General features: G+C 36.4%; 2 protein-coding genes across 2 annotated transcripts; one reads left to right on the top strand and one right to left on the bottom strand.

Moving 5' to 3' along the window:
- The first annotated feature begins 14,013 nt into the window (after positions 1–14,013).
- LOC103955440 (leishmanolysin) lies at positions 14,014–20,572 on the top strand. The gene is made up of 16 exons (XM_009367334.3): positions 14,014–14,493; positions 15,271–15,768; positions 16,021–16,153; positions 16,287–16,400; positions 16,496–16,569; positions 16,644–16,718; positions 17,281–17,373; positions 17,484–17,544; positions 17,817–18,149; positions 18,306–18,432; positions 18,547–18,646; positions 18,792–18,861; positions 18,951–19,103; positions 19,217–19,312; positions 19,549–19,874; positions 19,986–20,572. The coding sequence occupies exons 1-16, from the start codon at positions 14,431–14,433 to the stop codon at positions 20,229–20,231; spliced, it is 2,562 nt and encodes an 853-aa protein (XP_009365609.2). The 5' UTR covers positions 14,014–14,430; the 3' UTR covers positions 20,232–20,572.
- A 1,140-nt stretch (positions 20,573–21,712) lies between these two features.
- Positions 21,713–22,825, bottom strand: LOC103955493 (pathogenesis-related thaumatin-like protein 3.5). The gene is made up of 2 exons (XM_009367390.2): positions 22,726–22,825; positions 21,713–22,602 (listed from the first exon to the last, which is right to left on the bottom strand). Exons 1-2 carry the CDS (start codon positions 22,766–22,768, stop codon positions 21,905–21,907), a joined length of 741 nt encoding a protein of 246 aa, XP_009365665.2. The 5' UTR covers positions 22,769–22,825; the 3' UTR covers positions 21,713–21,904.
- Between the last annotated feature and the right edge of the window lie 1,288 nt (positions 22,826–24,113).

The following is a 24,113-nucleotide window of genomic DNA, read 5'->3' as shown; positions in this document are numbered from 1 at the left end:
ATCTATCTAGTACTATCACTTTCTAATGGTCAGATATTAAAATATGTGATTGTGACGTTGTTCGTCATTTATAAAGGGTTCAAAACCATAAAAATCCAAATTACGTTAATTAATAAGGACAATGTGTCGGTTCGTTAACAGATGTGTTCGAACTCGAGTTCTATTTTCTTGAATAGCCAATTACACAATCTGAGTTACGCTAATGTGTTTGTTCTTTGGCACCTGCGCGGTCTGAAAATACTAGAATTATTGTGGTTAGAGAAGGGTATCTTGTCTTTTGAACTAGGGAAGCACTTGAATAAAATGTCAAAATGATGAAATGAAGGGTAAGTGCACCAACGAAGGTTTTGTGTACCGAAAAACACTAAACGGGCAACTCCAAGCCAATAAGGTTCTCCACTTTATGAGGATCGGGATGCCTATTGAAATATACTCTTCCAAAAAATTTCATCCACGTAACTAACGTTAGTTTCAGATTTTATAAGGTATAGATTATACCATTATCCAAATTTTTAGGAGATATTTGCTTCGTCTTATATAGGATAAATCTCACTCTTTCTATATTTCAATTATGTGATGCGAGATATATGAAGAAAGAAATTTATCCACGATTGTATGTTAGAATCTCCCCAATCTTCAGCAATGCTCTATCTGTTTTTATCCGTACACAAAATCTCTTCACCACTATTTGATCAACCGTCATCCACCTTTGATGGTTGACCACGATTTTGGCTAGTTTATTAAGAACAACTCCTACAAACTTGGCCATTCCTTTCTTGATCAATATGTAGAGCCACCTTAAAACAAAGTTGCTACAAGACTCAACAAAGCTAGTCACCAAACTGGAGGCTTAAGTTTCAATCGACACTTGTAAAGTAATAAGTTTCCTTCATCTTCTACCTTTAACTCGAATAAACTTTTAAAAGTTAACATCCTTTTTACTTTCCAATATTAATTAAATACGGCAAGTAATTATCTTATCCAACACAATTCTAGGCAGCAAACATCGCCTTAAAATCTATCATACATCATCTAGCTTCTTTGTGGAAATATGGTACCACTTGCCCAAAAGAAATCTCCAAAGTTGTCTGGCCTATATAGGCCCACTTGCTAGCGATGTTGAAAGACGATCTATGGGCCTCCAAAAATACAAAAAAAAGGCCCAGCTTAATGAAATCAAAACCCTAGTTTCAACATATTTCGCACAGAACCAAAAAATAAAAATCCAACCATTTTCCTCTATGCCAAAGTTGGCCAATCAAATCCGTGCGTGGATAAAGGTCAATTTTTTTGTTACAGAGGAAGTTGATTGTTCATTTTTCATCGCACGTTTCGCTTTCACAGAGATGATAGGAGTTTATGATTTTACATGCACAATCACTCATTGCATCTCTGCCCCTAAGAAAAAGATATTCCATCTCTCATGGCCTTGGCCCTCTCAATCCAGTGAAAGAATATCGCTAGGGTTTTTGTTTGGTGCCCGTCGACATTTGTCCTTGTAACAAAACTTCAAAACTTTGAGTGACGAAACAATTTGGAACTTGTTGACATAGGTTTAGACATGTACATCCACAACCAATGATGGCCCGCTGAGTTGTGATTGATATTTGCAGCAATTATATTGAGCAGCAAGTGTGATGTGTTAGGCCTACATGTCTCCATCGCATGATTTGGAGTGCCATTACCAGTTGCAAACCTTTCGAGTTTCTTTATAATTTGGGCGCTGCTGTAGTGGTCTGCCAGTAGACTCGTTAATGCGTGTAAATTAGGGTTTGCATGATGTTATGATCTGGTATCTACAGAGACCGAGCCCACTTTCCAAGGGTTCTTCCACCGTCGCTTCAAGGCCAAGCAACGGCGGCTCATGGAGGCTCATAAGTTTGATGTCCAAAAGTACAACCGGCTCCGAAAAGTCTTTTATCCGAATTCGGATCATTCGACGTCGTTTCATCAGGAAGAAAGAATTATGAGATCATCGTAGTTGGCCTAGGTTAATAAAACTTATATTACACTTAAAAATCAAACAAATATTGACTGCAAAGAGTAATGTTCGTTTCAACAAGCAAACCAGTTGGCTTTGGTTTGGAAAGTATGGTTCGGGTATGTTTCGACTTTTTACGAACTGTCGAGCCAAAAATGGGCCTCGGGCCGGTGACAGAACTTTCGTCTGGCCATGAGAAACTCGGAATCTTGTACAGCGGTTCAGTTGTCATCATCCCTTGTGTACAGTGAACTGCCTAGTTGAATGTTAAACAACTTTGTTCTTCAGTTAATGGGGAGCTCTTCATTGTTGTGCAAATCATGATATTAGGAGATTTGACTACAACACTTGTATGTATATAATACCATTACCATCTAATGACTAGACATTAAAATGTGTGATTGTGATGTTTTTCGCCATTTATAAAGGGTCAAAAACTCCAAATTCCAAGTTACGTTAATTACTAAAGACAATGTGTTTGTCCTTAACACCTGTGTTCGAATTCGAGTTCTACTTCTTAATTAACCATTTATGCAAACTGAGCTTCGTTAATTAATTAATACAATGTGTTTGTTCTTTCGCACCTACAAATCTCATATTTGCAACATTATTACTTAACGGTTAACTTAACAGATTTTCTTACAAATTTATGATATTGAATAAAATGATAAGTAATTTGATGAAATTGAAATATTTTAATGATGTTGTATGAGGTTGTAATTGAATCCAAACTTGAGGAGGTATAATGTAATTTACCCAAAAAAAAAGTTTTTTTCATGAAGGGTAGGTGCAAGAACAGAAATTTTGCCGATGAAAAATACTATTTCAAAATTACATCCTTGTATCTAACGTTGATATCAAAGTTTCTAAGGTACATATTATACCAATGTCCAAATTTTTCGAAGATTTTCACTTGTCTTGTATAGGATAAATCTCATTCTTTCTGTATTTCAGTTATATGATGCGAAGTATACGAAGAAAGAAATTTATCCACGATTCTATGTTAGAATCTCCCTAAACTTTTGTTTTCCTCTATCTGCTATTTGTCCGTACATGAAATCTCCTCACCACTATTTGATCAACCATCATCCACCCTTGATGGTTGACCACGATTATGGCTTAGATTAATAAGAACTCCTACAAAGTTACAAACTCGGCAACTCCTTCCTACATCAAGATGAACAAAGTTGCTACAAGACTCCACAAAGCTAGTCACCAAACTGGAGACCAAGTTTCAATCGCCACTTATACAGTCCTTCATCTTCTATTTTAACTCGAACAAAATTTAAAAAGTTAACATCCTTTTTTTCGCTCCAAGAAAAATTAAATAACAAGTAATTATCTTGTCCAATACAATCCTAGATACTAAACAACGCATTAAAATTTAGGGAATCTTAATAAAACACTTCTGATACTATTTACTTTTAACGTTGAGTACATTTTTACCTTGAAAAGTCACTCCTGGTACTATTCATTTACACCTTTATTTTGTTCTTTTAATTAAAACTAAAGTTTTTTAGGACTTTTCGTTAGTTTTCCTTAAAATTTATAGGTGTGCTATCCACACATCTCTTTTTACTTCGCACCTGGCATTTGGAACAAATTAATAGAAAAAAATTAAAAGACATAAATTAATAAAAATGTTTAAAAAATAAAACTAAATATGTGGATATGAATTATAGGACCACCCAAAATCTATCCCCTACATCATCAAGCTTCTTGGTAGAAGTATGGAACTACTCGCCCTCTCGAAAGTTTTGCCAGGCCTACATAATCCCACTTGTTAGCGACGATGAAAGACAATCTATGGGCCTCCAAAAATACAAAATGGTCCATCTCAATGAAAAAGAAAACCTCGGATTCAACCATTTTCCCACAGACCAAAGAAAAATCCAACCATTTTCCTCTATGCCTACGTTGGCAATCAAATCCAAGCCTGGGAAAAGCTCAAGATTTTTGTTATAAAGAGAGTTGGTTGTTCATTTTTCATCGCACGTTTCGCTTTCACAGAGATAATAGGAGTTTATGGTTTCTCATGCACAGTTCACTCATTGTGTCTCTGCCCCTAAAAAAAAGATGTTCCATCTCTCATGGCCCTTGGCCCTCTCAAGCCAGTGAAATAATATCGCTAGGGTTTTTGTTCGGGACCCGTCGACTTTTGTCCTCGTAACAGAACTTCAAAACTTTGAGTGACGAAAACAATTTGGAAGTTGTTGACATAGGTTTACAAATGTGTATCCACAACCAATGATGGCCCGCTGAGTTGTGATTGATATTTGCAGCAAATATATTGAGCAGCAAGTGTGATGTGTTAGGCCTACATGTCTCCATCGCATGATTTCGAGTGCCATACCAGTTGCTAACCTTTCAAGTTTCTTTCTAATTTGGTCTGCCAGTATACTCGTTAATGCGTGCAAATTAGGGTTTGCACGATGTTATGATCTGGTTTCTACAGCACTAGGTCATGAAAGTTTAAGGAGAAAAACTTTCATGCATGGAGTATGCATTCTCTCTCTCACGTAAGTTTTTTTTTAGTGGAAGTAAACATGAAGCAATAATAAAAAAAGGAATCGTTGCGGCAGTCTATTTTTCTGGAAGCCGAGAAGACTTATAGATGCATTTTTCCTTGATCAATATTTTGTGATTCACCAGAATTAGAAATCAAACTCAAAACATGCGGTGTAACAAAAATGAATTATTATTTGTGCTTTATATACATCTTTTATAATCTATCAAGTCAGATGACGTTTATGTCACATTAGCAAAACTATACATTATTTATTGCAACTTGCCAACACATATTTTGAGGTTTTGGATGTTGTGAGGAAATTAATTAACATATTACATATATAAAGCAATAATAAAAAAAGGATTCGTCGCAGCGGTTCATTTTTTTAGAAGTTGAGAAGACTTACAGATGCATTTTCTCTTAATCATCATCTTGTGATTCATCAGAATTAGAAATTAAATCAAGATGTGCGGTGTAACAAAAATGAATTATTATTTGTGCTTTATATATATCTTTTGTAATCTATCAAGTCGGATGACGTTTATGTCATATTAGCAAAACTATACATTATTTATTGCAACTTGCCAACACATATTTTGAGGTTTTGGTGCTGTGAGGAAATTAATTAACATATTACATATATATTCTCGGCGTTGATACCAACGAGATTTTTATAATTCCATCTTAACAATTGTATTTCAATTATATTTCATTTTATAAAGCATTTTTTTAATTATAATTTGGTAGTATATAATACTATTTTAGAACACTACTAAATTCAGCAATCGGCAGATCCACTTACTTGAATTGAAACTTGAAAATCTTGTCTGTAATCCAAATATCCAATTGTAGTAAACTAGCAAGATCTTGGCTGTAATCAAATATCCAATGCCAGTAAATAGTAAGTGGCCCCAGACCTACTCCTCGATATGCTGCTACAAGAAAGCCCCCTTTGAGTTATACATTATATATTTTTCCTGTTTACAGTAGTTAAAAGATTTCCAATTGTATATTTCAGAATATCTAACTCTTTAAGTTGTTTGTGCATAACATTTTTTTTTGGGTAAATTATATTTTCATACTTCAGGATTAGGGTATATTTTAATTCCTTACAACATTTTTAAAACCTTTCACTTTCATACCTTAAGTACTATTTTATTTCAAAATAATACCTCCGTTACATTTTTCATCTATTGATCTGTTAAATGTTGACGTGGCTGCTACATATATGCCACGTGGCTGCCAAATGTCTTCTACGTGGCAAAAAAAAATAATTTTTTTAATTTAAAAAAAAAAATTAAACTTGAAAACGCAGAAACCCACCTCACCCCCGCAACCCCTCTTCTCCCTCCCAAGCATCCTAACCACCTCCCTCTTCTCCACTCTCTTCACCTCCCCTCCCATCCAAAAACCCATCCCATCCCACCCAAAACCTGAATTTTCTCACCTAAAAAAATATATATATATATATTGAAATACACAACGACCCACAGTCTGCAACAAGAAGAAGAAGAAGAAGAGGGAGGAAGAAAGAAAAAAAAAATTGAAACTATCCCTCCCATCCCCCCCCCACGCCACCCAGCGACCCTCCCCCACCCCGACCCAGCTCCCTTCCCCCGTTCCACACCCCCCTCCCCCCCGCGCGAAGATGATTTCTGGGATTTTTTTTTCCTCCTTTTCCTTCTTCTTCTTGTTCTTGCAGGTTTATGGATGTTGGGATGCTTGGGAGGGAGAATAGGGGTTGCGGGGTGGGGTGGGTTTCTGTGTTTTCAAATTTTTTTTTTAATTCATGTCTTTTAAAATAAAAAAAAATGTTGCCACGTGGAAGACATTTTGCAGCCACTTCAGCATTTAATAGATTAATGGATGAAAAATGTAACGGAGGTATTGTTTTGAAATAAAATAGTACTTAAGGTATGAAAGTGAAATGTTTTGAAGATGTTGGAAGGAATTGAAATAGACCCTAAATCTGAGGTATAAAAATGTAATTTACCCTCTTTTTTTTTTTTTTTTTTTTTAACCGAGTCAAAATACTTAGTAAAGTTTTAATAGAGACTTTTGTATGTACACTATTCTTACTTTTGTATGTATTCTTTTTCGATCATTGAATATCGGACTTTTTAATAAAAAACTAACAAGTGGCAATTACCGAGGACCCACACCCGGTTATCATGTCAGGTCTCCCACTAATTCACATCCCAAATTTTGTCCAGAAAATGGAGTGTATTCAAATTAAGAAACTGTATTAAAACCCAAATTGCAATATTTGTGTGTTGTGTTTTAAGAAAGTTGAGGTTTCACTATAAAATCAATTAATAATATAGATAATAGTTCAGCTTACTTATAAACTCATGCAAGGTCTCTCCTTCCTTCAATGTGGGACTCATTCTCAACACGCCCCCACACGTGTGGTAAATTTTCGAGTCTAACATGTGGACAACACAATGGAATGACGTAGAGCATATGTGGCCATTTGGCTTCACACATGAGACAACCTGGCTTTGATATCATAAAAAAAGTTGAGATTCCACTATAAAACCAATTGACAATAGAATAATGTTATTCATATCATGTTTTTATACTACATTTCTATATCACATTAAGTGGCATCTAATGTGGACAGCCACATCATTTGAAAAATTTGCAAAACCCAAGAAAAGGAAGGAGAAAGACTTCTCATATACCACAATCATCATTTAATTAACTAGTTTTTCTTAATTATTAGTTTATTAAATAATGAACTAAATTTAAAAATCTGATTAATTCAAATGATGTGGTTGTCCACATCAAATGTTACTTAAGGTGATATGAAAATGTGGTACAAAAACATATTATGAATATCATTACTCTTGACAATATGAGGAGTAACCCAACTTACTTATAAGCTTATACAAGGTCCATCATCTCATCAATGTGTGACTCATTCTTAACAATGTTGTGTACATGACAATGACTAGAATTATCAACAAAACATATAAAAATGTTGAGAATTTGATATCACGTGGAATTATGAGAATTCGGTATATGGATATCCCTGTAATACATATACACCTGCACGCGCTCGTGCTCACACACACATATATGTATATATTTATGATGTATGGATTGGAATACATGTAATACAAAACTCAAAATGATTATAAAACTTAGCCTGATAAAATTCTAACCTGATTCTCTTACGTTAACAATAATGTTGCGGAGGCTACAATTAAGTTATGATAAAAAAATAAAGAGGTCGCGATAAGTTTTAGAATTCGCTGCATTCTCACAATTTCTAACAAATGCAACTTTTCTCATGCTTTCTTCCCCTGCACCATGCGTCACAAACTGCAAATTGAAATGTGAAAACTACTTGACAAAAGGGCTTGGGGGAATGAGATGACAGCATGGCTTTGCATTCATTGTAAAATTTCATATATGAAATTGTCAGCATGCGTGTTTCAATGCAGATCAACATTTCTGAGCCGACCAAATATAAGATTAGGAATTTGTTCAAGTCGGATTTTAGGGGAAGAGATCCCCTTCTAATCTCGCCCACTAAATTTTAGGAATTCGGATCTTTAAAATTTGATCAAACGATTACAATTATTATAATTTTTAGATAGATTCTCTATTTGTAGCCATTAGATCAAATTTCAATAATTCAAATCTCAAAATCTTTAAAATATGATAGAAGAGATCCGAAGATAATCTATTCTCATATTTTAGCAACCTAAAACAGTGACAAAATTGTCTTTTTGTACGATGCTTGTTTACAATACGAGCCAAACTCTTTGTCTTGCAATGGATTGGTAATTGTATGGTGCTTAGCGCCCAAACACTGTTAATTGTATTGACCGAAGCAAAACTGACGCATCATTCACGATGAACCCTTATTAGTTATTACAAAGTATGAAGTGTCAGAACATAGATAAGTGTGTGGGGGATTTAAAATAATATTCCCATCATAAATCAACATTGTGTTAGATTGATATAAATAGTTGACTGATTCTTAAATATAGCTTACATATTTTAGACCTAGTGATCGTCCAATATGGCATTAAAGCTCCGGTTGAAGCGAATTTGGGCTGTCTCCAGCCCTCGTATATTTTCAGCTATTTCATGCAACACGAAGGGTGTTTGTTTGATATACATTGTTGTTTTATTTCTCAATAGTTCAAGTTTTAGAAAAGAGAAATTGAAATACATCTTGAATTTTATAATGATAGTACTTGAATCAATCACATACTGTTACGTATTTTAACGTTTTTATATAATAACGCGTGATTAATTTGAAATACCAGCATTGTGGCATATTAGTTAACTGCCTGCATGAAAGTTCTTTAGTTTTGAGGTTAATAGTCATCAAACATGGTCCCCGCTGGGGACCAGAGAGTGAAACCAAACATGAAACACTATGAATTTATAAAAAGAAGAAAAAGGTCGCTGTATATATGGATATGAAGTTGGCGCATCAAACGCATCCAATACTGTTCCACTGAAGTAACTTGGATTTTGGATTGGGACCTTTCATTTCCATGTGCCAAAGAACCCACATACTGTGGTGTTTGGTTGCACTTTCCTTTTTACTTTTTGATCAAGCATTTAAAAAGACAAAGTAATCTGCCACAATTCCATTATATGTATTTTGTTGGGGTACTACTACTGGGCAGTTACCTACCAAAATTATGTATTTCTGATGAATAATGTGGCCTGTTGGTATCACGAATTTGTTGAATTTCCTTGCTAATTTGGAATGATGCGCAGCCCATTCACAGTGGTGGGATCTGCCATCTGTTGAATTTCCATGCTAATTTGGAATGTTGCGCTGCCCATTGACAGTGGTCGATCTGCCATATGGTACTTCTTCACGGCTCCTCTATGCATGTCTCTTTCTGTTTGTAATCTTCCTCTCAATCAAATCTCTGCCCACTTAATTACATGATTAATCCAATCTTAAACAATGTTTAAGGACTACCATTAATTTGTTTATCGTTGTTCAACACGTTTCTGACACCATATGAAATGAAATATAAAAAGCCAATGAATTTACCAGGAAGCACATTATCTCTTCCCTTTTTTTTTATATGTATATATAAACACGAGAAATGATAAGAAGACGTTGTTCCAAAAATATGAGGTAGCAAATGGTCTCATTTTTTAGAGTCTCCTTAGCATTTTTCAAAACACAGTGCAATATTAAGAGGAAGGCTCATATACAAGAGTAAATGTTCTCAGTTACTTGAGTTACAACTTCTCAACTTCTTACGATATTCTGCTTCCATTCCTCTTAAGAAATAACTATGAACTATATGATAATCTATCACGACGAATGATGCCCCGAATAAACAAAATACTAAATTCAAAGCATTAATTATCATCAACTTTTTTAATGGGCTGACTTTTTTTTTGTTAAAACTGCATTCTTATTAGATCGATGCTTTGATTCCATGACTAACTTTTCTCAAACTAAAGTCGAAACAGAAGTGATCGTGGCAAGTGTATATGCTAAGAAAAATGATGCAATTAATTGATTAAACTGAAATAAACTAAAAAGCACATGTAAACACAATCTTTATTCTTTCAAATGGTTCCCTTCACTTTTTATTTTTATTACAATATTACTCAATTATTATTCATCTGAATGAAATAATAAAATCACGCAGGGATAAAACTCTTTCTTTCTTCTTCTTGCCATCTTAACACATACTCACCACATGCCGAGTGTTTAATTTCAGCAATTTGACGTCAACCGATAGTCCTTTAAGCAACACGTTGATGAACAAAAAGGAGGTCAATAGGGGTGGGAGTCCTTATCAGAAGGATATTGATATGATAATTAGTGAGCTTTTGGTGTTTGCTTCGTGTATTCAACCCAAAAGAGGAAGAAAAACATCGAGTGTTTGGTCATTTTCCTTTTGGTTTCATAACTCGGTCTAACCACGTTGGATCAAGCTTCTGACTAAACACCAAAGAAACAAATCCAGCTTCTGTTACGACTTCATGTAGAAACCCTAAAATGGTAATTGGATAGTGAGTTATCCTTGTTTGCATGTGCAAACACGATAAATGTCTGGTTTAATTAGTTCGCATGCGTAGATGATTATATATACGCCATGCAAAAACTTGTAAAGCATAAATTATTAAACTTTTAAGAAACCTAATCGCAAAAAACACGTACACATGCAACGTTTAAACTAACAACACAAAGAACGTGAATTATTGATGATAGCTGATTAAAACTTACACAAAGAGGCATCCTATTTGACTTGTTGGGTAATTATTAATTTTCTTGGATATTATTGTTGAGCTATGTGTACCTTTTTAGTTTATGCATCAATGTTAGCTTATCAGAAAGTATTACCTCTTCATATAATCTGGATGAAATTATGGCAGTCGACCTAACAGGGACCATTTGCAGCACTTGATTCAACTATGATCCGTGCAAGTTGGGGAAACAGTACGTATTAAAAAAACACAGATGACAATCCAACAAAAAAAAATTAATTTATTAAAATTTTAATATTAATATCCATTTTGGATTTGTTGGATGAGCTGCATTCTAACTAATATATCAGTAACCAACCACCTTTAGGGACAATGATAGATTAGTTTATGCCTAATTATAAAACAATATAATTAAACACGACCTAATTAGATTTAAGATTAGACAAACGTGAAGGAGAGAAGGTCAAAGTATCAAGAAATTAACAAATATGCTTAAGCCGAGGATGTAGGTCAGCAAAATACCAAACCTAAACAACTGCCCTTCTCATTTATCTTCCCTTTCCAATGTTCAAAGCAAACTTAAGAAGCTAGGCGAGCTTTAGTACTAATCATAGTTTACAAGCTAACTAGATCACAATTAAGTTGAGTTATCACGTACACAAACTGAGAATGATGACCGACGAGAGATAAATAACTTGTGATTCAAAACTTCATATTTGACAACTTATACCTTTTTTTTTTTTTGTCGAAACAACAACTTATACATTCGTTCGCAAACAGTTATTTCAACTTTCAAATAAGAATTCGACTCTCATTCTTTTCTTTCAATATTTTGGATTTTATGTATTTCCAAATAAGCAAAGAATAAAACCTATACTAACTACGTTTTTTTAGTTTCTTAATATTTGTTGGGAATCTTGTGCTCATGAACCATGGTTGATGATTATTTAGTCTAATTTTCTGTGTAGAGCTTTGAGGATAAGAATCCATGTACTTTTGCATTTTATATAATTAATGCAATGGAACAAACATGTCAGGAGAGAAATAAATTTTTCAATATCTTAAAAACACGATCTGGTACGTCAAATATTGTAATATAATTAGTTGGAATTTTATTTTAAATATCTCAACCAATTAAATTATACACTCAGTACCGAACCATGTTAGGACATTGAAATATCTCTTCCAAGGGATGGGATTCAACATTGTTCAAGTTGAATGGGACCAATAAGTTTTTGACATCACATTGACAGAAAGGTTTTGTATTTAATTTATGAGACTGAGATTTGTAGGCATGGACTTTCGAGGGTATGCAGCCATCAACTCAATGAGCAGTCACTCGGATACCAGTACATCTATCAAACTTTCTAGCTTGCCCACACTATCAAATTCAAATCGTCCCTTTTTAAAGAAGTGGATTTGTTTCACTGATGTCGACAAATTTGATTCTTAGTTTCTTGTTCTTGGTAAAACATGGGGTTTAAGATTAACCAGGTATTATGATATCCCTCGTTTTTTAGCGTGATGCTCTCTCAAATACACTCATGTTTCGGTCCTTTCTTGTTTAAAGTTAAATAATTAGAATCCCACTCAAATCAAAAGAGAGAGCAATTCCTCTTTAAGCTAAAGACTGACCAAGGTAATGAAAGTAATTTTCTTCTCAGATTTGAAAAACATGCATGCATATTTTAAGTGCTCGGCCGAGCCAAATAGCTAAGCGGAGCATTTAAAGCGATTAGTTATATGAAGATTTTTGTTAAAGATTTATTATCACTTCCTGTTGAAGTCACATAAAGCACATTCATTGGGGTTAGTAGGCCAAACTCACATCTAACAAAGTGTGTGGCAAAGCAAATCATAACTTATTGTTTCTCAAACTCAATTAGAAGAAAAAAAATTTGAACGAATGTGTTAGCATAATTTACGGTTTTTTCTTTTTTTTTTTAATTTTGACCTTTACAACTATATACAACATCAGAATAGAGTAGCCTATTAAATTCTAAATTGTCATATCTAAATTCACTAAAAATAATAATTAAGAAATATGATGCACCACATCACCAATAAAAAAACAGAAAATTAAAATTGAAGCATAATAATTTTTTAATATGGCTTTAATAATTGATAATTTGGTTAATCCACATTTTGGGGGTGGTGGACCGTCATGACCTTATCCACTTTACATTATCAAAGAAATTTTTTTTATGAATAAAGCCAATTCATATCGATATGAATTTCCTTTGCTTAAAAATAAATCAAAAGAATTCAACACAAAAACCAAAAAGAAAAACTTTTACATTGCCGGTTGGGTGGATCTTTAGATTTGTTTTACATTACCTTTTGAATTTTCAAATTTAATGTGAGCAATTTAAACTTTGAATTGTTTTTTCTCTTCAAATTAAACTTTTAATTATTAGTTATATCATCATTTTCCATTAATTTTACCACGTGTAATAGCGTGTGATCAATTTGTAGTGGCATATACATAAACATACTGTTTCCTTCCCAAGAAAAGTTGGTAATATTTAGATATATAAAAATTGAGTTATGACAAGAAACTGACTCATCTTGAATTTATTTATTTTAAAAGTACTTGAAGAATCACTAATTACGTATTTCTTGTAAGAAGCATTTTAAGTATTTTTCGAAGATTTACTTGCATTTTATTAATAATTGATTCTAAAAATATTACACTAAAAGCGCTTTCAGCTATTTTAAATGCACTTCCATATGAGTTCTCTAAATCTAAATTGAAACTACGCAGTTGCAAGAATTCAAAAACTACTTTGAACAAATATATAAATATAAGTATCAATTTGATATGATAGTTTAGAAGTAATAACGTGGGGATGTTAACAAAAATTAAAAATTTAAGGAGCTCAGAATCAAATTTAAAGTTGAGATGGCAATGTGGAAATAAGGCTTAAAATTCAGGAAACATTGCCAAAAACGTTTCCTAAAATAGAAAAAAAATTAATTAATTTAATAGAGTTACAAATTATGGAAAGTTAAAGCGACATTAATATTAATAAACACAGACAAATTAAGAGAAGTGTTGTTGACACTTGAAAATTTTTATTCTATATTTTTGCAAGTGTATTTTTCTTTCATAACGTAAAAAATTTGGAGTGTATAATGAGATTTTTGGAGTGGTAATAACAATTCCAGAAATTAAAACATTCAATGGGCCTAATGTAATTCCGCCAAACATCATGGTCATTGCTTTCCAGCTTTTCCCAATTTAAAAATAAATAACTAACGAAAAAATCATGAAAGATGAAAATATAATAATAAAAAAAAAAGATTGATAAAATCATCAGCTGTACCCACTCCCACCCAATCCATCTGATTTTATAGCACCTCTCCTCTCTCTTTCCCCCCTCCTCCACTGTCACTGATTCCGCGTTCTTCACATCCCCCGAAAGGCCGAAGCTTTCAGTGGCCGGACCAAAGAGCTCCTCGTTCGAATCAGTCGTCGAAAGCGGCAGCATTTTTTAGGCTCTCGAAGCGCCGAAGACCCACACTGTTCGAATCGAACCCCCAAAAGCCCAAAGGGGTCTCCGTCGATTTTTGTTTCTCTTTAGAAGGGAAATAGATTATTTCGTAGGTTAAATTATTGGGTTAATTTGAAATGCAGAAGAGCCAGCGATTTTTGTGGGTTTTAAAGCCGATCGGAAACTCGCCGGCGATTTGATGGAATCGGTGCCCATAGTTTTTCAGTTTCCCGCATTTCATGGAGGTGATTATGCGGCGTCGTCCATGTCCCTCTCTCAGATTCGCCGTCGTTGTCCTCAAGGTGAGCTCTTTCAGTTTTTTCAGTTTTATTATTCACTTTTTTTATTTATTTGACGATTTGGGGTTTGAGTTTTTTTTTGGGTTTTTTCCCTCGAAAATTTCAGTTAGGAGTTAATGGTGTGTTTGATTGCTGAGAAATTGCGGGAAGAGATGGGAAAATTTGGGATTTTGGTACTTTGATTAGTTGTCTGTTATATGTTTTCTTTGTTATTTCATATTCCCGGGAACCAAACAACGGGTTAGGGCTTTATACTTTGATTAGGTTCATGGAAGCAGCTGTGTTTAGTACGGAATGGATTTCCACTTTCCAAGCTATTTGCTTTTGCTTCTGTATGCTTCCATCTAATTAAACTTTCCTTTTGTGGAAACTGTTCACTATGTTGAGGGGTCACATTTCAGTTTCTTTTGTTTTTTATTTGAATAGATTTTAGCTGATATGTGGGTTGGGTTTGGTCAATTGTTAGTGTTCATATTCTTTGAGGTTGAAGCAGATTTGGGTTAAAGCGGGACGAAACAGTGGCATTCACTTTCATGTGCTAATTGAGCTATTAGGATTCGGAAACTTCGTAGTTGACGTCCGTTCAGCTGTTCTGAGACTATATATGTTAGATCTGCCTTTTCTTTTGGTTTTGTGAATGTGTTGGAATTGTGTGTATAATGGTTGATCTTTCACCTCCCAATTTGTGTTTTAACAATAAATTTGGGTTTCTACCAAGAATCCAGCTGTCAAAGTTGCTCACTTTCATGACATATGCGGTTCTTTTTGGCGTTGCTTCAGGTTATTTTGCTATTTTTATGGTTGGAAGCTGGTAATGCAACATTCCAAGAAAGCACAGTGCAAGGGCAAAGCCCAAAATTCTTTTCCGATAGCATTGTTTCACATTCCTGCATTCATGACCAGATAATCAAACAGCGGAGGAGACCTGGTCGCAAAGTGTACACTGTTACCCCGCAGTTGTATGAGGGGTCTGGTGTATCAAAACCCCTTCACCAAAAGGGTAGGACATTACTTGGAATTTCCAAGTGCTCGGTACAACAGAAGGATGTTAAACGGCCTATTAGAATATATTTAAATTATGATGCTGTTGGTCACTCTCCTGATAGAGATTGTCGAAATGTTGGCGATGTTGTGAAGCTTGGGGAGCCACCTGTGATTTCGATTCCCGGCACTCCTTCTTGTAATCCTCATGGTGATCCTCCAGTTTCTGGTGACTGCTGGTATAACTGCACCTTGGATGATATAGCTGGGAAGGACAAAAGGCAACGCCTTCGCAAGGTTAGATTGTACTTTGTTTTCCTCCTGACTTATTCTTCCGAGTTAGTACCTCATATAACGATTGTATATTGTTCCTATTCTACTTTGTTTGTACTGCTTCATGTCTCTGGGTTCTGCTTAATCAAACAGTTCTATTTCATAGAAAATATAATGTGCACATGATAGATGAATTTATTGGCAGTGCTGCATACTAAACAGCCCGGGTAAATTCAAGCATGCATGAAACTAATCTTCCGATATATTTAAATGCAGGCTCTAGGGCAGACTGCAGACTGGTTCAAGAGAGCCTTAGCTGTTGAACCTGTGAGGGGGAACTTGCGGTTGAGTGGGTATTCAGCATGTGGCCAGGATGGAGGTGTACAACTGCCACGTGAATATGTTGAAGGTATCGTACTTGCAGATTGGGTGTTGCGTATCAAGCTCATTTCTTCATTTGAGTTTTGTATTTAGAGGCAAGTCTTGATATGTGCTCACACACTAGTATACTATCCTATTAACATAGTGTTGATCTTTTTCAGAGGGTGTTGCTGAAGCAGACTTGGTTCTTCTGGTGACAACAAGACCAACCACTGGGAACACCCTTGCATGGGCAGTGGCTTGCGAACGTGATCAATGGGGTCGTGCAATTGCAGGTTATTCATTCATTGAGCATTGTTTTCAGTTGACAGTTGTGCCTTTCTTGGAATAGAACTCAGGACTGATAGTATCTTTTTCTTTTTGGATGTAGGACATGTAAATGTTGCTCCTCGCCATCTGACAGCTGAAGCAGAAACTTTGCTTTCTGCTACTCTCATACATGAGGTCAGTGGGCTTTTAATGAAATTTAAAAACATGGGATGTGCTTTCTTACTGATTAGAATGCGTGATCCTTCCAGGTTATGCATGTTCTTGGTTTTGATCCCCATGCATTTGCTCATTTTAGGGATGAAAGGAAAAGAAGGCGTAGTCAGGTAAAGACTATTACTAATGCATCAAAATCTTCCTTTACAACCACTTGAAATCTGTGTATTTTGGTTTTAACTTTTGGAACCTTCAAATAATACAGTACTACATTATCATTGTCCCCATTCTTCAGACCTCTATTATTTGTATCCATCTAGGTGCTTTGGAATTGCAAGAATTGAGATACGCTCCTTGACTAGAATTTGAGTTCTGCCTTTAGCAGTTATCCCCGTTATATTAGTAAATGGTCCATTGAGTGAAGTTTTAACCTGCATACTACCTTCTAACCGTATTCAATGTACGAGAAATTTATTCTTTCTTCTTCTTTCGAAAGCATAATCATTGCATCTTGTCAAAACAATTTCAGAGATGATAGTCAGATATTTCAAATATCATGATCTGCATAAGAGCCTGTAGCAACTTATAGTATTTATTTGAGCTTTTAGTATTTCCTTTTGTTTTTGTCGTCTGAAATGCATTATGAAAATTATATGATGTTTTATTGTTGCTTGATTATGGAAAGTTAATTGACACTCTCGCCCCAAAATTTTTCCTGTTATCCATTTTCAGGTTACAGAACAAATTATGGATGAAAAGCTTGGGCGGATGGTGACTCGTGTGGTGCTTCCACATGTTGTCATGCATTCAAGATATCATTATGCGGTAAATGTCAGCCCTCTTTATTATGCATGGATTTGCTGTGCTGCTCAAGAAAACTATATATTTTCTAAGAAAATTATTTTAAGACAAATGGTTGAATGTTTTTCTGGCAGGCATTCTCTGAGAATTTCACTGGTTTAGAGCTTGAAGATGGTGGAGGACGCGGCACATCAGGTACTGTACTTTAAAAGTTTGTATGCTATGTTGTAGAGGTTATATCACCAATATACTGTACTTGGTTAAATAATATTGATACTCGATTATATGACATGAGGAACAATATTTAGAAGTATAATATTCAGGGGAGTTTAAAATACCAAGAAGAAAGATAATTCTTACAGTTGATAGATAGAACTGTAGCGGATTTTTTTCCTGACTGATAACAACAAAGTTGTGATAGCATTTTGATGCTTAATAATAATCATTGTACATCTATAAACTTTTAGGGTCACACTGGGAGAAAAGACTTCTAATGAATGAAATTATGACGGGGTCAGTGGATACAAGATCTGTGGTTTCAAAAATGACACTCGCTTTACTAGAAGATAGTGGATGGTACCAGGCCAATTATAGTATGGCAGAGAATCTTGATTGGGGCCGCAACCAAGGAACTGAATTTGTGACTTCCCCTTGCAATCTCTGGAAGGGGGCATATCATTGCAACACAACCCAATTGTCAGGATGTACATACAACAGAGAAGCTGAAGGTTACTGTCCGATCGTAAGTTACAGTGGAGACCTACCCCAGTGGGCCCGCTATTTTCCACAGGCTAACAAAGGTGTGGTTTTTGCATTTATAATTTACATTATTACCTTTGAACTGGTTTGTATAAGCATTCCATCATTTGTGCTATATTATAATATATGTAAAGTTGTAAACCATAATACTTGGTTTGGAGCTTGATGTGAATTCTGTTGTCTTATGACGTTTCCAGGTGGTCAGTCCCCACTGGCTGATTATTGCACCTATTTCGTTGCTTACTCTGATGGGTCATGTACTGACTCTAACAGCGCACGGCCACCTGACAAAATGTTGGGTGAAGTACGAGGAAGTAACTCTAGGTGAGATTTTAAAGTCAATTACACCTTATTAAAATAGGAAATTGCTTTCCTATGGATGCTGGATGCAGTTGAAAATAGCAAGATGTTAATGACTATTCATCTTGTTACTTGTAGGTGTATGGCTTCATCATTGGTACGTACAGGGTTTGTACGGGGTTCGATGACCCAAGGAAATGGATGTTATCAGCACAGATGTGTTAATAATTCATTAGAGGTTTGTTATTCCAATGATTCTTTTTCATCTGCTCTAGTTTATCAGTTGCGCATGGGGTATCATGGTAGCTTTATCAACCATAAAGTAGACCAGCATCTTCTTTATATTTGAACCTGCTTCATGTTTTTCCCCTTGCAAATTTTAGGTTGCTGTGGATGGTGTGTGGAAAGTATGTCCTGAAGCTGGTGGAGCCCTTCAGTTCCCAGGATTTAATGGTAATGATGCTATTCTATCTATCATTTTTCCTTCTCAGTCTTGTTGGGGGCGTTAGCATGATTAAAACTTGAAAATGTTCCTCTTTCAGGTGAATTGTTATGCCCGGCATACCATGAACTCTGCAGTAAAGGCCTAGTTCCTGCAAATGGACAATGTCCAAAGTCGTGCAATTTCAATGGAGACTGTGTTGAAGGAAGGTGCCACTGTTTTCTAGGGTTTCATGGTTCTGATTGTAGTAAACGTGAGCTCCTAATTCCTTTTTTCACCCTTTATAATCAGCATGCAAGATGTGGTTACACCAAGTTATGATGCACCATTTACGTAAAACCACTTCTGAAATTATGACTACTGCAGGCACCTGCCCAAGCAACTGTAATGGACGTGGAAGCTGCCTTTCTAACGGGCTGTGTGAATGTGATAAAGGGTACACAGGCGTTGACTGCTCCACTGGTATGCGCACCATTTTTTTTTTCCCCTTCCAGTTTGTCTATATGGCAAATGTAGCCAACTCGAGAATGACCACCCATATTTCAGACACTTGACTGATGCTGCGTGAAGGGTTTTAGGACCACCGTCTAAATTCTTTGCACCGTGTCAAAGAGTCCTTTTCATCCTCTGCGTTCACGATGACTGCTAATATTCTGGCAGTTAGCTGTTTTCTGATAAGTTTGCTCTTGTATTGGCAGCGGTTTGTGATGAGCAATGCAGCCTTCACGGAGGTGTTTGTGATGATGGAGTCTGTGAATTCCGCTGCTCTGACTATGCAGGCTACTCATGCCAGAACAGCACCATGCTCCAATCCAGTCTTAAAGTTTGTAAAGATGTCCTGGAAAATGTCAACTCTGGTGCCGGACAGCACTGTGCACCCAGTGAACCAAGCATATTGCAGCAGCTCGAGGATGTGGTGGTCATGCCCAACTACCATCGTTTGTTTCCTGGTGGTGCCCGGAAGCTTTTTAGCATCTTCGGAACCAGCTACTGTGACACAACCGCGAAGCAGCTGGCTTGCTGGGTAAGTCGCCTCCCACTTACAACCCGTCATTCCATTTTCCATTTTCTCCATCACCTTCTCTCGCCTTTATCATTTCTCTCAAATACTAAGAATCCGACTATGCACATGCAGATATCGATTCAAAAGTGCGACAAGGACGGGGACAACAGACTCCGTGTCTGCTATTCGGCCTGTCAATCATACAATTCGGCATGTGGGGCTTCGCTCGATTGCTCGGACCAAACCCTATTCAGTAGTAAAGACGAAGCACAAGGGCAATGCACAGGCTCAAGTGAGATGAGAACGTCATGGATTAGCAGCATACAGGGTTGGTTTTCAAGTAACAGTTCCTCAAAAGGGACGTCTGTAAAAAATTAGGCAGTTCTTGTTATTTTTTGTTTTTCGTAATTTTTTGTTTTAGGGTTTTAATTTTAGGAAAAGGTGGTGGCATTTCAATGCTGGGCCTTTTAGATGTTAGGGTTCCATTCAGCAAGGCCCAATAAATCATTAAAAAAATGTTGGGCCGGGAGGTGAGCTGTTGCTTTCAAAGATGAAAGCCTGCTTGTAGAGAAATTTAGTAATGCATGAAATGCAAGGGGGATTCCGAAAGAAAAAAGGGGAAAAAAAAGTTTAGGGAAGCTTGTGGAGTTGTTTGTGCAGTGGTTTGGCCGAAGGCCTTGAAATTTGAAAGGAAAGGAAAAAAAAATAGCCCTTGTATTTGTTTAGCGTTTTTATTTTACGTCTTTTATTAATTTTGAACTTGTTTGGAAGTGTTTTCAAGATATGGTTTTGGTGAATTGATTTTGGAACTAATTCTTGGTAAGAATGCACGGAAGTCTTGGAAAATTACTTAAAATTCATTCTAGAAGTAGGACTCGTTTGGATGTGTTTTAAAAAGGTGAAAGTGTTTTTAGAGAATGTTTTTGGGTTTCAGAAGCATTTGAAGTGCTTTTTGCAAGAAGTACCTTTTAGGAAGCACCTTAAGTGTTTTTTTAAAATTTATTTGTATTTTTACTAAGTATTAGTTCTAAAAACATTTTTCACAAAAAGTGATTTCAGTTATTTTAAAAGCATATTCAAACGAGCTCATATATAATTGGTGTTTTTTGTAGAAAGTACTTTAAATACTTTTGAACCTAAAATATTTTCTCTAAAATCGTTTTTAGTTGAATTGACTTCCAAATGAGCCCTTTGAAACAAAACTATGTTGTTGACTGTCCAGAATCAACAGTAGTTTGAAGATCTGAACCGTTGATTTTACAAATAAAACGATTACCCCAAGAGATGGAGGGTATAGGTGTAACTAGCATGGTTGATCCGGATAGATTAAGAGTCACATGGTATATGCAAATGCAAGAACATCAGTTATATTGGTTCATTGGTGGTGCAGAAGAAATGTTTCAGTAACACGCATCGGTACACCGAGCGTCATAATACAAATGGTAGAAAATTTTCTTTTTAAAGTATCCAACAACTTTTATTATGACATTTGGTATACCAGGTTATATTTTTGGCATACAAAAAAAATCTTTCCTCGTTGGAGGCGCCAAGAGTCTTCCAAATTAAGTAGTATTGCACTCCCATGCATGCACAGCGCTAGGAACCAACACACGCAAAGAAGCTCACTTAAATATATTCATGTATGTATCTATATCTCTTCTTCCTCCTCTGTTTCTTGAGATTTGAGCTGTAAGATTCAGAGCCTGCTAATCTCATATTAACCTAATTTACCGCCCATCTAATCAAAACATTTTAAACTAATCACACCAAGAAGAACCGGCAAAGCAAACGTACAGATTAGACTTTTCTAGAATAAAACCATATCATATTAATGAAGACGGGATTAAACTAATCACCCCTCGTTCGTGAAATCGAGGATTCGAAAAAATAACATAATATAAAAGTACTCTATAATTTGATTAAACCATAATCAATTTGCTACGCAACACTAATCAATTAATATTCTAAACCCCATAAGCATAAGGGTCCTTCACTCCCTTATCTAAAATTTAATTTATACCAATATACTTAATAATTAATTGATCATTAGTTTATGATGACCCGCTTGGGCAAAATGTGATCAAGTAGTCCGACCCGGAACAGGTACAAGTGCTCGAAGCGTCGTCATAGGCGTAGCTGTACGCTGTGGGGCACGCCGTCTTGAACATCTCCGAGTACTGCGTCGGCGAGCAAGTCTGCGGCGTCGCGTGCTCCCCGGTGCAGCAAAACTCTGGCGTATTAAACGCTGCGCACGCGCTCCTGCAAGCCACCACCGCCCCCGAACCCGCATCCATCACCCGCAGCTCCGCCGGGCAGCGGCCGTTCAAGTCCGCCACGCATCCCGCGTACTGGCAGTCGCCGGTTCCGCCGGTGGCCCACAACCCCATGCCCACATTGTAACCGTCCACCAGGCTGATGTCATAAAAGTCCTTGTCCCCCGGGTTGGACCCGATCGTGAACTCCGCCAACGTCACGGGAGGCGCGCCACCGCCGGCACATTTTAGCGACCCGCAGTCGCCAGTGACGCATTTTCCGTTTCCCAAGTCGTCGAAGGTGCAGCCAGTTCGTGCCCAGAACCGGCCGGACCAGCCGGGAGGGGCGGTGAACTGGACCGATGTACCCGGAGCCAATGCGAAACCGCCCTCTCCGAGAATTGCAGCGCCGTTTCCGGAGAGAGTTCCCGGCCAGACCGTGTAACTGCAACGGTTTTGGAGTGTGAATTGGGTCGCGCGGACTACATTGCCTGCAGCTGCATCAAGAAGCAGAGGAATATTACCCAGAAACAGAAACGAGTTTAGATTACGTTAATTACTGTATTAATTAGTGTAGTTAATCATGTTTAATTAGTTTAAAGAGGGATTTAGGTACGTACCTAACGAGAAGAGAGAAAGAAGAAGATAGAGCTTAATCGCCATAACCGAAAACGAAGAAATAGTCGAGGACAGTTGTGGAAGTACGATTTAATCCGATTTGGCGGTTCCAAGCTTCGGCTTGGTGATTGGTATTTATATTTGCGCCCAGGGTTAATTTGGTATTTTAAATTCTTCCTCTCTTTCCGTGACGTGGTATAAGATAGTGGGGGCCTGTTCCTAAGCGCCGGAAGCACTACCTTTTACTAGGTAATGAACGGAAAAGGATCCCGTCGGATCCTTTTTCTGGGTTCTTGGAAATGCCGTAATCTTGGCAGTTCATCGTATATTGTGCGATCAGTTTTTGTTAGGTACTATTTATATTTAATTTTAAATTTTAAATGATTTCTAATTGCACATTATACAATAAACGATCAAGATCATGATCATAGAATCCCCGAATCCTCAGAAAAAGGATCCGATGAAGCAAAGGTTTGGCTTGCCACGTCATCAAAGTAAAGGCCGGCAATCTTTCTCTGTCACCACTTTTTCTATTTTAGGAAGGTAGTTTGTTGGATTTGGTTGATCGCCAGGGTGGATTGTTTGGCAGTCGAGTGTGCAGCTTTACCTTATGTTTAACCTTTAACTTTGCTTTGTTTTTCAATGATAAAATCTGATGTATCATCGTGTCATCCATTTTAGTGTTATGGAAAAAATTGCAAGAATTCTAGTATGTTTCGATGTATAGACTACTCTCCATATTTATTATTCACGATGTAAAATCTGATGTGTCATCGTGTCATCCATTTTCACGATGTGAAGTTTAATGAGCCCCACATCGTGAAAAGAGAAACTTTGTAAAGGCTTATAAGTAAGTTGGACTACTCTCCATATTGCCAGTTAATTTTATGGTGGAACCTCAATTTTCTTTATGTTATCAAAACATGTGGCTAACATGTGAAGCCGAACAGCCACATGTGTTCTACGCCACCTAATTTTTATTGTCGAAGTATTTGGCTTGAAAATTTGTCACGCGTGAGGGGTCGTGTGAGGTGGTGAAGTTTAATGAGTCTTACCAAATATATAACAAAAAAATGAATGGTTTGGGCCTTCAATCGTTTTCCATTCGGAAAAATGACAAATGCCATTATTCTTTGACAAGATGATTTATATTTAAACTATTCTAACATACGAGAAGTGTGATTCAAACATGAGTGTATGGCACAAACTTATTGTTCTAATCAACTGATCTAATTCTTGTATGCGTAAAAAAAAAAAAAAAAGAAAGAGGCAGGAAGGACTAAAACGGTTGGCCAGTTAAACAAGTTTCATACATCGCTAAGTTATAAGCAACAAGAAGATTGGAAAACGATGTTTGGCTATGAAGATAAAAAAAGGGCCGGACCGTCCT

The sequence above is a fragment of a genome, unplaced genomic scaffold, assembly GCF_019419815.1.
Source record: "Pyrus x bretschneideri cultivar Hongxiangsu unplaced genomic scaffold, Pyrus_bretschneideri_v1 Contig28, whole genome shotgun sequence".
NCBI classification, from domain to species: domain Eukaryota; kingdom Viridiplantae; phylum Streptophyta; class Magnoliopsida; order Rosales; family Rosaceae; genus Pyrus; species Pyrus x bretschneideri.
Note: the sequence above shows the minus strand (reverse complement) of the source record. Positions and strands in the feature narration are given on the sequence as shown.

Bases quoted from the DNA above. Each gene is read 5' to 3' on its own strand.
- LOC103955440 (XM_009367334.3), top strand. From the start codon at position 14,431: ATGGAGGTGATTATGCGGCGTCGTCCATGTCCCTCTCTCAGATTCGCC. The intron at 16,154-16,286 runs GTATCGTACTTG...GATCTTTTTCAG, and splicing joins GCCACGTGAATATGTTGAAG to AGGGTGTTGCTGAAGCAGAC. The intron at 16,719-17,280 runs GTAAAGACTATT...ATCCATTTTCAG, and splicing joins GGAAAAGAAGGCGTAGTCAG to GTTACAGAACAAATTATGGA.
- LOC103955493 (XM_009367390.2), bottom strand. From the start codon at position 22,768: ATGGCGATTAAGCTCTATCTTCTTCTTTCTCTCTTCTCGTTAG. The intron at 22,603-22,725 runs GTACGTACCTAA...TTCTTGATGCAG, and splicing joins TCTTTCTCTCTTCTCGTTAG to CTGCAGGCAATGTAGTCCGC.